This window comes from Talaromyces proteolyticus (assembly GCF_021365285.1).
Source record: "Talaromyces proteolyticus strain PMI_201 chromosome Unknown BGW36scaffold_8, whole genome shotgun sequence".
Lineage (NCBI taxonomy): Eukaryota > Fungi > Ascomycota > Eurotiomycetes > Eurotiales > Trichocomaceae > Talaromyces > Talaromyces proteolyticus.
Genome location: NW_025764284.1, coordinates 2,083,066 through 2,096,989, shown reverse-complemented (window position 1 = coordinate 2,096,989; position 13,924 = coordinate 2,083,066). Strand labels below are relative to the sequence as shown.

The 13,924-nt window shown below is 29.3% G+C and overlaps 4 protein-coding genes across 4 annotated transcripts; 2 read left to right on the top strand and 2 right to left on the bottom strand.

The window, feature by feature from the left end:
* Nucleotides 1–8,198: 8,198 nt before the first annotated feature.
* On the bottom strand, nucleotides 8,199–8,950 carry BGW36DRAFT_345036 (uncharacterized protein; the record flags this gene model as incomplete). Its single annotated transcript, XM_046213184.1, has 2 exons — nucleotides 8,474–8,950; nucleotides 8,199–8,444 (listed from the first exon to the last, which is right to left on the bottom strand). Exons 1-2 carry the CDS (start codon nucleotides 8,684–8,686, stop codon nucleotides 8,199–8,201), a joined length of 459 nt encoding a protein of 152 aa, XP_046070781.1. The 5' UTR covers nucleotides 8,687–8,950.
* On the top strand, nucleotides 8,581–9,391 carry BGW36DRAFT_463176 (uncharacterized protein). The gene has a single exon (XM_046222200.1). It carries the CDS (start codon nucleotides 8,866–8,868, stop codon nucleotides 9,370–9,372), a length of 507 nt encoding a protein of 168 aa, XP_046070780.1. The 5' UTR covers nucleotides 8,581–8,865; the 3' UTR covers nucleotides 9,373–9,391.
* Nucleotides 9,392–11,149: 1,758 nt separating this feature from the next.
* Nucleotides 11,150–12,525, bottom strand: BGW36DRAFT_383037 (uncharacterized protein). Its single transcript, XM_046216621.1, has 2 exons — nucleotides 11,613–12,525; nucleotides 11,150–11,548 (listed from the first exon to the last, which is right to left on the bottom strand). The coding sequence occupies exons 1-2, from the start codon at nucleotides 12,420–12,422 to the stop codon at nucleotides 11,249–11,251; spliced, it is 1,110 nt and encodes a 369-aa protein (XP_046070779.1). The 5' UTR covers nucleotides 12,423–12,525; the 3' UTR covers nucleotides 11,150–11,248.
* A 503-nt stretch (nucleotides 12,526–13,028) lies between these two features.
* On the top strand, nucleotides 13,029–13,809 carry BGW36DRAFT_398810 (putative carnitinyl-CoA dehydratase; the record flags this gene model as incomplete). The annotated part of the gene is made up of 4 exons (XM_046218454.1): nucleotides 13,029–13,059; nucleotides 13,176–13,330; nucleotides 13,377–13,418; nucleotides 13,477–13,809. The coding sequence occupies 4 exons, from the start codon at nucleotides 13,029–13,031 to the stop codon at nucleotides 13,807–13,809; spliced, it is 561 nt and encodes a 186-aa protein (XP_046070778.1).
* Between the last annotated feature and the right edge of the window lie 115 nt (nucleotides 13,810–13,924).

Genomic DNA, 13,924 nt, shown 5'->3' with positions numbered 1-13,924 from the left:
TCATCTTTATTCCTTTATCTAAACCTGCTCCCCCACTGTCTAACTATCAATAGATGACAGTCAATCACCCTCTGTCTAACTCTACTAGCATATTCTTATTAAAGAACTTTTCTATAAATATCAAAACTTTATTATATAGCTTTTCCCTCTCTAGTTAGTTTCTAATAGAAGTTAAAAAAATCACTTTATAGTTATAGCTAGAGATATTCTAACTAAGAAAGTATAAATATATATTTATAAGATTAAATATTTTACTAATTTAGTAAAATTAGAAGATAGTTATTATTATTTAAATTAAAATGTTTATTTATAACACTGTCTAGGATGTTTTTAAGACTTCTAATATATAAATTCTAATGAAGGATGTTTAATCAATTATTCTATAATAATAAACTATCATTAAAATGTTTATTTAAACTATTACTAAGATATCTAAATCAATTTAGTCTAACATTATGACAACTAAAAGAATTACTCCTTTTAAAAGCTTCAGACTTACTAATCTCAATACTGAGACTAAATTATCTATATTTAGTGTCTAATATTTATATAAGTTCTTTACTATAAAGAATAAATAATTTAGCTTTATTTAGTTATATTACTTAAAAATCTTTTTTAGAAAGAATAAATATTTAATTATTTAAATAAAATAATTATATCTATACTATACTAAAAAAGCTAATCTTAAATAATACTTTTATATGTATAGCTATTTAAATAAGAAATATTATCATTATATCAATTTAATAATATACTATAACTCTATCTTTAAAATATTTTTGTCTAGCTTTTACTATATATAGAATCTTTATTAATCTAGAGATATCACTATAGAATATTAAGCTTTAAGTGAGTAAATTTAATCTATAAAGAATATTAGCTAAAAGGATATTTTTTTAATTTTTACTTATTATAAGAATATTAGACCTTAGTATAAATCTATTAATTAAATAATAACACTTAAACATTAAATTATTTAATTAGATAGAAAAATATTATAATCTTTTAAGTTATTAAAATATATTATAAGTGTTTTTATAGCTATATAGATATATAAATAAATAATAGTATATATAAATATTAATATAGAATATAGATAGAAAAGTTTAGAATTAATTTAAAAAAAAAGATAAAAAAAAAGAATATTATTAAGTACTATAGAAATACTATTTAAAATCTTCTTTAAAGATTTATTTTAGTTTTTTAATATATCTAATAATATTATTATTTTCTTTTTCTATATATATCTATTAGATCCTTATTAAATCTAAAAACTTTATAGAAGAAATAAGAAAAGTAATTTTTAATTGAATAAATATATTAGAACTTTAATTTAGCTTTAAATCAATGTTAAGTCAATCTATATATAAAGCTTTAAAATATTATAATATTAAATAAAATTTTATTCTTATAGAATTTCTATTATCTTTAAGTTAGCTTTAAATCAGCTTTAAAATAGAGATCTAATACTATAAAAATTTTTAATAAAGAAAAATTCATTAGACTCTTCTTCTCAATATTATTCTAAAGCTGAAAAAGACATTTTAAATTCTATTATTCTTTTAACATCTAATCAATAAGAATTATAATAAATATCCATTCTTTAAATATAAAAAATAAGACTATATAATTATAAATAGATTTAATAAAGAAAAAATATATTAAATTATTTTTTAGTATCATTTTTCTACTATCTTATATACTAAAAACTGCTTATATTCTTATAAGAGTTCTTAAACATATTCTAATCCAGCTTCATCAATCTATATATTCTTATAGAAGGAATAATTAAGCCATTTAACTAGATATTTAATATAATTTCTTTATTTTTAATAAATAATAATAATTTTAATTTCCCATTCTTCTTTCTTATTAATCAAAATTAATTGAATTTCCTTTATTTTGGCTCTCTAATGTGGATAATACAGTTCTAGAAGAGAAATATAGAATATTAAATGAATTCTATATTATTAAATAGAGAATTAAAGTTAATAAGCTTATTTATTAATTCTTTTAATAATCTTAAAAAATTCTTTAAAGTTTTAGTCTAACTTTTTACTAGACTTATAGATATATATATTCTTTAAATTTAAAAGAACTTAATCTTTAATTATATATTCTTATAGTTTATAATAGCTATTATATGTCTTAATCTAGGCCTTTAATACTTAATCTAGATTTATTTTTAATTTTTTATAAATCTTTTTAAATATCTTAACTCTTTTTTATACTATTTAGTTTTTTAATTCTTTAATATGTTTATTAAAGAAAGCTTTTAAATTAAAGCTAATTAAGATTTAATATAATAATATCTTAGTATTTAAATACTTTGAATTATTATATATAAATTAAGTAGCTACTAGATAAATGGTTTAATTATCTTATTATTAATTTGAAAAGCAATATAAATAATGCTTTAAGACTTGATTTAAATATTCAATTTGATCATTAATTTATAAATAAAAAACTATATTAAATTAATATCTAATTCTAAATTAGAAATAGATCTCCTTTTAAAATTAGCTAGTAAATACATTTTTTCAATCTAATATAATATTATTAAAATAACTAATCTAGTTAAATATATATTTAATAACTATATCTATAAATTTCTTAATATTTATATTCTTTTTTAAAAGAATAAAGATTATAAACTTAATATATTAATCTATTATAATCAAAATAGAGTTATAAACTTTAAATTTCTATCTATTAAATAGTAAATCTATTATAAAATCTATTATTAGGCTTTATTCAGATTAATTAAGAATAAAAAGAGATTATAATTACTTATATAGCTGATATTAATATATCTTTATTAATTAATAAATCTTATATATCTAAATATAATTCTTAATATCTTAGCTTATATTTAACTAAAAATAGTTTTAATTAAATAAATCCTTAGTCTTAATAGCATCAAAGTAATCTATATATAGATAATTATAATATAATTTTATAAGTTTAACTTATAAAGCCAGATCTTTAAAAATATAAATATAGTTTTTATATTATAAAAAGTCTTTTTTAAGGCTCTATATTATTTTAAAGGAATTATTTTTAAATTAACTTTAAGTCTTCTTTAAGTTAATCAATATAAAAATAATGATTTTACTTAGACTGACTTTCTTTTTTTTAAAGAAAGTATTCTTTCTTTATAAATAAATAATAAGTTTTAATACTAATAGATTTATATTATTAAAGATATTCTTAACTTATATTATTTCTTATATAAATCTTCTAGATAGATAGACTCTAGAAACTCTTTTATTTAATATCTTAAGATATATTAATCTCACTATTATAAGCTCTTTAGTCTATACTTTATAGAGATATATTAATTCTATTATTATAAGCTTTAATATTTATATCTTTTAAAAGTATATTAATCCTACTAATATAAACTTACTAATCTATATTTCTAATTTTTATTATAAGATAGATAGTAAATCTATTTATAACTTTTTAGTTCTAATTTTAAAGAAATCTAAATATCAGAATAAAGTATTAGCTAGATTTATAATCTTAAACTTATATTTAATTTAAAAATCATAAACTATTAATAATTATGCCTATTTTATCTGCTTAGTATTGAAAGTCTTAATAGTAAAGAAATACTATAAATTATTATAGTCTATCTATATACAAATAATATACTTATTATCCTCTAAATAATAATACTACTTTTTAAAGATAAATACTATTACTCTAAATTCTTAATTATGAATCTTCTATTAGCATTTAGTTTCAATATATTTCTATAATAGAAATACTACTAGATACTAAATATATTAGCTTTAAATTAAAATTAACTCAATCTTAGATTAGAATAATATAGTTACAGCTTTAATAATCAATATATCTATAATAATTTTAATCTTCTTTTTAGAATTAAAGTATTATACTATTAAAAGATTTTTAAAGATCTATTTAAACTTATTAAAAGCTTCTTTTATCTCTAAAATTAGTTTAAAACTTTATTTAAACATTGCTTCACTAGCTTTCAACATCTTTATTAAAAAAATAGAAATTATAGAAAAATCATATATAAAATATCTAAAAAAGTTAATAAATCCAAAAAAGATTTATATCTTATAAATCAATTTTAGTTTAAGCTAGCTATAAATTGTTTCTACTTAGTCTATATCTATCAAGATACTATTTTCATTAACTATATAATTAAAAAATTTGATTCTCTACTGATAAAAGCTATATTTAAAAATTTTAATATAGAGATAATTATTTTAAAACCACTATAATACAGTCTTAATATACTTTATATACTTATTTTCAATCTTAAAAAAGATAAGAATATCATTTAAATAAATAATAATAAAGTTATTAATTAGATTATATATAATTTGATAAATATAGGATTAAAATATGATTAGAGTATTAATTAATTTAAATAATATAATTAAATATTTAAAATAACTATAGTATATTTAGAACACTATTTTCTATTTATCTTTATACTTTATTCTTATTTAATAATAAACATCTTAGAGATCTATTTTAATAAAGAATTTTAATCTTACTAAATAATTTAATATCTTATTAATCTATAATAGCAAATAATAATTTTTAATTATTAGATCATTTAAACCTCAATAATCAATATAGATTTAAAGTAAATTATTAATCTTTTTAATAAAAAGAATTAGTGTATCTATAAAGCTTATAAATACATAGATCCACCTTTTTTATTATATTTCTTTAAGATATTTATATAGATAATCTAATTTAATTCTAAAATATATATAAAGAGAGCCTTATAAAGATCTCTTTGATCTATTTTTTAATGAGATCTTGTAAATCATATTCTCTAAAAGCAATATACTAGCCTTAGATTTAAAAAATATATCAGTATATTTCTAATAGATATTAGATAAATAATCTTCTATTACAAAAAAGTGCTCTACTGTCAATATATATATAGCAAGTATTCAAACCATAATTTTAAAATATTAAAGAAATTCAATATAAATCTTTATTAGAGATATTTTATTCTAAAAATATTAAATTTAATATTAGAAATTCTTAATTATAGATTCTTTTTTAATTATTTATAATTTCTTTAATAGAATATTAAATCTAGCTATATTAATTATATAATATTCTATTTCTAAGGTTTTCTTCTTCCTATTAGAATTAGTAATAGTGATAGATAGTTTTAGAATTATATATAATATTATTATTTTATTATTAATAAATTCAACTAGATATTATAAACTAATGTTCAGCTTTAAACCAGCTTTAAGTAGGAATTAATAGAAAATAAAATTCTTATTAATATTAATATCAAATATTATAATAGTTTTCTTATTTTAATATAAAAAATATATCTCTAAACTAATTAATATAATAAATCCTTTTAAGTTATATTTTTTTTATATATTAATTACTATCACACTTTCTTATTAGATTTAATCTAAAAAGATTTCTTTAGAATTAGATTTCTTTAGGACTTTAATGGTATTAAATTTATCTTTTAATAGAGATTTACTATTCTTATCTTTAGTTATACAGCATTTTAGAGAATAATGATCTAATTTATTATATCTATAATATATATTCTACTTCTAAAAAGCTTTATTAGATATATCTTTTTATTATAAGGTCTTCTTAGATTCTAGCTTTATAAAATTATTTAAAAAGTGTTTTTGCTTTCAACTCAGATTTGATTTAAAGCTAACTTAGCCCTAATTTAGTATTAAATAATTTAAAAATTTTTTTTAATTTTGAATATTAAAATTATATTTTTATTCCTTTATATATTTCTATCTATTGATTTAATATAGATATTAAGCTATTAATATTAAATCTAGAAATTTATTAAGAAGATAAGCTATTCTAACTAATTTCTTTTTAATTCTAGATAATAGCTTAGCTAGAAATAGATGATATTTTAAGATATTATTAATCTATATCTTAGAAGATATTCTCTTCCTAACCTTCTTATATAAGAATAAAAATTTAGAATAAAAAAACTTAAAGTCTTAATTACTTATTTAGATCAATTTATTAAGTTTAATTATAATATTAATTCTTTAATTTTATAAAGACTTAATCTAGTCCTTTAGCCAGACCTTAAATTAAAAAAAGATAAAGTTTTTTTTATTAATTAAAAGTTATTTTTTATATTATTAAATCTAATGATTTTTTATAAGCTAAGTTATAGTATATTAAATCTTATTAGCTTTAATTAAAAAGATTTTTAAATAATTATAAATATTATTTTCTATATCTTCTATCTAAATCTTAAAATTATAAATTTATTTAATAGTAAAACGTATTAAATTAAAGATTTTAATTTCTTTTTAGTTATTAATAAACTCTTTTTTACTTAATTAAAACTGATTAAAAAATATCTTTAAAATATTTTAATCTATTAAGATCTACTCTAAGCGGTCTTATTCTCTAATCAATTATTAATTATATTTAAAGATAATTCCAAATTATTAAGCTTTAAAAACTTTCTAAATTAGAAAGTTAAAAGATTTAATAATTATCTATTAAAATCTAATAATCATATCACTTTTAAATATCTTATTAAAGTTAGTTTAATTTTAAATAAGAAGCAATATCTAATATAATATAATCTAGTAGAATTATATCTAGAGATGTTTAGATAGACTTAATATAGATAAGTTGAAACTTTACTAATTAATATTAATATTATAGAGCAATGCTACTAAAAAGAGAATTATCAATTTAAATTATATAGTTAAAAAAGACTTTAAATTAAAGATTATTCAAAACTAAATAAACTTATATTAAAAGTTATATTAAAAATTATATAAAAGATATTACTTAATTTTCTTTCTTTGAATAGAAAATTAAGCCTATATGCCTAAGTCCCTATCTTAGATTATTAATATCTAATCTAACTAGATAAAAGCATATATAGCGAGATGAGGAATACTGGCATCATACCCAGGGTCTTATGGTATCAATTGTGATATATCACAATTGCCCCCGGGGTATCCCTGAGCCCCCGGTCCTGCCGGATTAGGCTTGAACATGCTCCCTGGGTCTATCCCTGTTACACTAATTCTATTTTAAAATAAACAATTATTATAATATTATTTACTATTAGTATAAATTAGATAAATAGTTTTTTTAAAATATTAAACTAATCTTAAAATATGATTTATTTATTAATTAATATATTCTTATATTAAATATAAAGATCTAAAGCTTATAAGCAAATATTTTAATACTCTTTTATACATTTAAAATGAGTATAATAGTATAAATAAAGATATTTATAATTTCAATAAGATTAGATTTACTTTAGAGGTTATTAGTATAATAAATGTTAATTCGCCCTGCGCAGATAAGCGGCTTAGGGCGTGTCACACACCGGGACCACTCTATTTGTCACTGGCTGTGTCAAGGAGCGATAGGATAAGATTGAACCATACAGAGATTCCTTAGAGTAACTAGTATCAGTATATAAAGGTTATTAAAATATTTAATAGAGATAAAATATAATTAAAGTAAGAATAATATTTTGAAGTATTATAATACTTTTATAAAATTATTTTATTAATCTTTATAATATAATTAACAGTAATAATTATAATAACTTATATTAAAGAACTATACTAAAGTAAACTGGATATATGAAAAGAAATATATATTTTTTTATACTCTTATTATATATCTAAATATAGATACTTATATAAAGTATAATTTTATATAAATAGTAAATAGACATTGCTTAGCTATAATAATTAATTAGCTATAATATTAGCTGCTTTAACAGGCACTTATCCTGAACTAATTTAGACAATCCTAATCTATCCTTAGCCTTGCATATGTTGGTTTCATAACAGGGCGACGAAAAAGTCAGATTCAGCTATAACGTTTGAAACCAATTGGGCGCGGCAGCGCGGGAGATTAGGGGCTTAGGCCCCTAATAGACCCCTAGAAGCCCCAACGGCACGTGACCTTCATAGCTTCTAGCTGGGTAAGGTCGTAAAAATTGAATAAATAAACAAATAAATAAATATCTGGATTAGCCGCACGGCGAAGTGCCTAATAGGCGTAACTAAGATAGATTGTCTTTCCGCTGGAGATCTAGTATGCTGCGGCGAAGCGCATCAGGGCGCTTATCTCGATAGGTAGAGAACAATCGATCTCTATATAAATTAGTGTATAAATCAGAATAAAGGATAATGGGCGCTTCACGCTTACTGCGGAAAGATATAGCCCTTTTGGCGAAGATGGGTATATAGAAGGCCTCTTCCATAACCTTCAACACTACCATCCTGGATCTCTTGCCGAAGGACCCCTGTAATCTGATTATCCTGGATACGCTGAGTCTCAGGGCTATCCGTACGTCGCCGAAGGCCAAGCTTCTGCCATAGCTTTTTTAATACGTCATGGAATATTTGGAAACCCTCGCGATGTAGGCTTGGAAGAAGCTCTGCATCAGACTAATTATCGAAGACCAGTGCTTTAATACGATCCATAAAATTTCATAACTAGCGGTGGGCAATCTTGATGGTAAGCGGCGTAGTCCCCATTTATGTAGGCGCCGGGAAAGTGTATTGTATGAGATCTCAATCGAATGGCGATGGGCGAGTTTTGGGCAGATAGTCTCAGTGGTCTTATGTTGACGAAATAGGGTAGAAATCTCATCCATATAAGGATTGAAATAAATTCGAGGACGTCCCATCTTAACTATGTCAACCAGAAACCAGTAATTTGATACTGGATGGGACGCTTATAAGCACTCGACCTGACCGCTCGTGTACTTGGGCCTTGGCCAGGCCTTCTACTTACAATGTATAAGCAGTCGTGCTTTATTTATCATGTACTCGAAAACATCTCGAGGAAACCTGGTACGTCTGGGCGATGACGACAGTGATCCTGCGCCTGGCTCGGAACATCGGTCTTCACCGATTTGAAACAGCTGCGCTATCGGATCCATTTGATGTCCAAATGCGGCGACGGTTGGGGTGGCATGTCTGTTTCTTGGATGTCCGGTGCTCAGAAGACCAAGGCACCGACTCCGAAGTGCTTGACATGTGTTTTGATACTTGTCTACCACTCAACGTTGACGACCATGACCTCATCCCCGGTTCTCAGTATGCTGTGGAAGAGCGAACGGGCGTTACTGGGATTACCTTTCCAAATATGCAATACGAATCAATTGCAGTAGTTAGGGCGATGAGAAAATGCATGGATGGATCTCGACATTGGGCGACCAATAACCGTCAATGCAAAGACCAGTGGGTAGAAGTCGTACGGAATTTGAACCGACGACTCTGGACGGGGTATCTCTCTCCTTGTGATCCGACAACCTCAGCCAGCCAACTATTCTTTGGCTTCGCGAGAATAGTACCAAAGGTATCTTTGTGATTCATCAACCAATCTTCGGACCTGCGCCTGTGGATGTCTTCACTAGGGATTGGATTTTACTTGCTGTATTGGAAGCAGTAGAATTCTGTCACTTCATCGAATGTTTTTCGGTGTGTGCAAAATGGAAGTGGCACTTCCGACAAAGTTCAGCCCCGTGGTACTTGTTGAAATTTCTGTTGATCGAGCTCTGCGTGCGACCGCCATGTTTATTGATTGAACGTGCGTGGCTTGCGGTTAGCTCTGCTTATCAGCAATGGGGTAAGAGAGAATCAGGAGACAAGTGGCAGACAATCAATGTACTCATGCAGCGGGCACGGTCGTTTCGAGCTGTTCGCTAAACGTTACAATAGTAACCAGCTGATAATCGGAAGCTTTTCTACGGAAAGGAACGCACATCGAAGTATTATAACTTAGCTGTAGAGATTAACGTTACTTTTCGGGAAACGGTCTAGAAAATGCTCGTCACTAGTACCAACTTCGGCATCGGGACTTCAGTCATGCAATGATGGGTCAGGCTAGAAATGGATTAAAAGGCTTTAGCGTGTTGTGCATAGGAACTCAATACATTTTCCGACTTTTGTTACCGTCACTCCTCGCGCTATAAGTGGTGCAAGCACCACAACTATACTAACATCGATGAGTGTCATCGTGGTTACTCTGGTAAGGTCGGTATGCGGTGTTTATACCTCCTGAAACGCCGCGAAGTTGAAAGACTTCCGGCAGTTCGCGCCTAGGCACTACTGATGGCGGATCCCCAAGACTATACTAGCTAAGGCCTTCAATTCGACTTAGCATCTCGTATGGTCTCTTCAGCTTCTTAAGTTCTTGTTGCGTCTGCACCGGCTACAAGCGCAGGTTTATTGGATACGCTTGTCCCACTGTAGATAGAAAGAGATCAATGAGCTCAAGATTCTATTTTTTTTCACATTAGTGTACAATTCACCGACCCTCCTCTTTTCCCTACATTATAAATATACCACACTCCGGCCAACCAATTGTTATTCCTCAAGTATCCTGTTTTCTTCCTTGTTGAAGCTTCTGTATGTACACATTCGACTCAGCCGCGTATTTCCAGCGTTCCAGTATGCCCCTCCTATACTTATAGAAAATAAAAGGGTACAGTATCTATGCTAGGGTCAAAAAGGTGGGAATAGATGATACCCGATGAATCCCCAATCCGTCATATATGGATGCTGTGAACAGCGGGAATATCCCACTGAATAATGACAGCAAGACCACATTGACTGCCAAGACCGAAGCAGCGAAAATCGTGCAAGAATCGATAAGGTAGCTCATTACTCCTAGATACATTAGAGAAAATCCAAATCCAAAGCGAAAACCGGCTACAATGCTTGCCATCTAATGAAAGGAGGAATGATCAGTCCCTACAAACCAGAATAGGCCCACCGGGATGCAAATTGAACCGAGTATCACGGTAGGAACGATTCAGGAGGTGCAAACCCTTTATGGCGATCCACTGTCCTTTGATATAGCGTATTATCTAGAAATGTATAGAAAACAGGGATGATCATACCTACGACGATACCTATAAAAGCGAGGCGCCAACACCTTGGTTCCACCGCTTGAGTTATTAATACACTATCGGAAAAGTAGCACACATCATAAACAAAGCCCCATAAATGGTAGCAATGTAGATAGATAATATGAGTATAATCGATTCTGGAAAAAAAGCACTTATAATCGCAACAACGAAGTGGCGAATACATGTTATCTTTGATCTAGACTGGCTAGTGGCAACATTGCTGATCATTATACTCCTCAATACCAATTAAACAATCGGATTTTCATTTATTGATAGAAATCAGAGAGGTCAAGGTGCATAAGTTTTTAAATCGAATGAGATCAACCTATTTCTTTATATCCTGCTCTTTTCAAAACCTCCACCAAACTCCAAAACTAGCTTCCCAAACTGTGTTCCATTTCGCATGTCGGTGAAGAGTGAGTCTATGGTGTGAAGATCGTCTAAGCCTGTTCGTAAAATTCTCGAAATCACGGGACGAATTTCGTGAGCCTTGACGAACTCAACCATCTCGTGAAACTCTTTGCGGGAACCCATGGTCGACCCACGCACATCGAGATTCTTGATAACAGCCTGCATCGGAAAAGGCATCTTCGGAGAAACGGTCATTCCATAGAGCGAAAGAACACCACCGGGCTGAAAATATTAGACTTTTATTGTGGCATTTCAGATGGACACGTGAAATTCAGTCCAAACGTACCTTAAGTAATTTCACAGACCTTTCAATTGAATCTCCTCCGGCGCCGTCAATGACTGCATCAAAGTGCGGCCTGTCAGGGCTGAGCATTGCTAGAAGCGTTTCATCCCAATTGCCTTTTTTGTAGTTGACACCCCCCTTGGCACCCATCCGAATGGCCTGCTGAATCTTTTCCTCGCTGGAACTGGTGATATAGACATCTGCACCTCTTAAAACAGCAAATTGCATTGCCATCAGTGCAACACCACCTCCAATGCCTGTGACCAACACGACAGCACCTTTTCGGCAGTTATTCATCCCAGCCTTCGTCATCAATGCTCTCCAGGCAGTCAACCCAGCCAATGGTAGGGCAGCCGCCTCCGCATCTGTAAGATGGTCAGGCGCTATTTCGACATCTCTTTCGTGAATTGTGATGTATTCCTGGAATGTCCCTTTCCGGTAGTGCCTCGTTCCTCCCATGACAGCGTAGCCTTCTTTACCATCAGGTCCGTCAATGGCATCTTCCCAGCCCTTTCCGGGATTGAGAATAACCCGCTGTCCAACCCATTTTTGCAACGCAGGGTCATGGGACCCTACCGAAATAACAATTCCAGCACCGTCCGCCCCGATGGGTACGTCGAATGCGACACCGGAATTGAGCCGTTGACGAATAAAAACGTCTCGATGATTAAGGGCAGAAGCTCTCAACTGTACAAGAAGTTCTCCTTCCTGCGGGATGGGCTTGGGGATGTTGCGCAAAGAGAGTGGATAATAAACGCTACCTGGCTTTTCAGGGGTGTCTCCACTGATGCCAATGAATATGGCTTTTCCCATGATAACGGGTGAGAATGTAAGTTGCAACTTTTCATTGAATACACATTCAATAAAGATAGTACTCAAGCTATGCGGGATTTCATATGTAATTATTTAAATTATGTCGACGTTAAAAACTTTCCAGCTTTTGTTTCATCCCCCCTCCAGTGCATCGGTAAGGGGCGAAAGACATGCCGGCAAGCTTTTCATAATAGCCGACCCGGCTTTATCCTCACCGGCAAAGTCGGCACAAGTAGATACGCATATTCGGATGGTGTGATTCTAAGCATTGTAGATTTTTACTTTTTTTCCATTGTCGTCAAGAGACACTTGGGGAATATGTGCCTGGATCAAGAATGCGAATGGTTGGACCGCGAGATTCGAGAGCTAAAGGCATATATTTATCCTCCGCTAGAAGGATGTGTATCTTTGAGCCGATACTTAGACTTGGGTGTTCAGTTCATAAGAAAAACAGCCACCTGCTCTGAAAAGCCATATCACCATTCAAGATCAAAGATCGGCGTGAATTTGCCGAAAGTCGGAAACCGGCTGACTTTAGGCAATCGGTAATCACATGGGCATAGGATTTACCGCATTTAACTGCTTTTTTTTTTTCTTTTTCTCCGAATGTCCCCTTTCCTATTTCTTGTCAAGTTCAGTAACTGCGAAAGTTGTCATCGACTTTTCAATGGGACCGACTATTACAGAATCCCGGGAATATCATAACCTCATTCTCGAAAGGAGAAGCAACGTATTTATAAATTACCATAAAAGTCGGTACAAAGAATCTGTTAAACATCAAATTTAGCCAAAGAATAATTGCTGCTTTGGACGCAATTCGACAGACTATAGGGGCATACTCCGACGGAGCTCTTATTACTCGTGGAAATAACACGAAGTTTATTCGCACAGTATACAGAAGCCCACAGGTGAGTGAACTAACAACATTCCCTACGGGGACTAAGCTTGGACGAGGTCAGCCAGAATTCATTAGAGGATATACACCGCTTTTACCCTGTATATTAGGGGATTTTTAGGACGATGGCATGAACTACAAGTCTGACCCTTGAAACAGCTCTTGCATGCTATTATGGATTTGCCATTTCCAACGATAGCTCCAGTTACAGAGCATACTTTCTGCGGCGGTTGTTCTTTAGCTCTTGCACATGACTATCGCACTAAGAATGCCGAACGCGGTTTTATCTCTAGGCCTCTACTTGACCTTGAGATGCATTCTTCGGGCATTGGTGTGCTTCCTAAGCGAAAACTAAGCCCACAAGCAACGCGAAAGATGCTCCTGGAAGGGGACAAGTTTACCAGGAAAGAGGCACTGGAAGACCGAGTTGTCGACTTCACTGCATCTCCCGAACAATTGCTGGATGCTGCGGTAGAACTTGCTAATAAATAGGCCCCCATAGCCAGAGCTGGGTAAGTTGAGTTTTCACCTCAATTGATTGAGCTATTTCTAATTTTCACTGTCAGGTAACAGGGTATACAACCTTTTACGACCAGAGTTGTGGGAG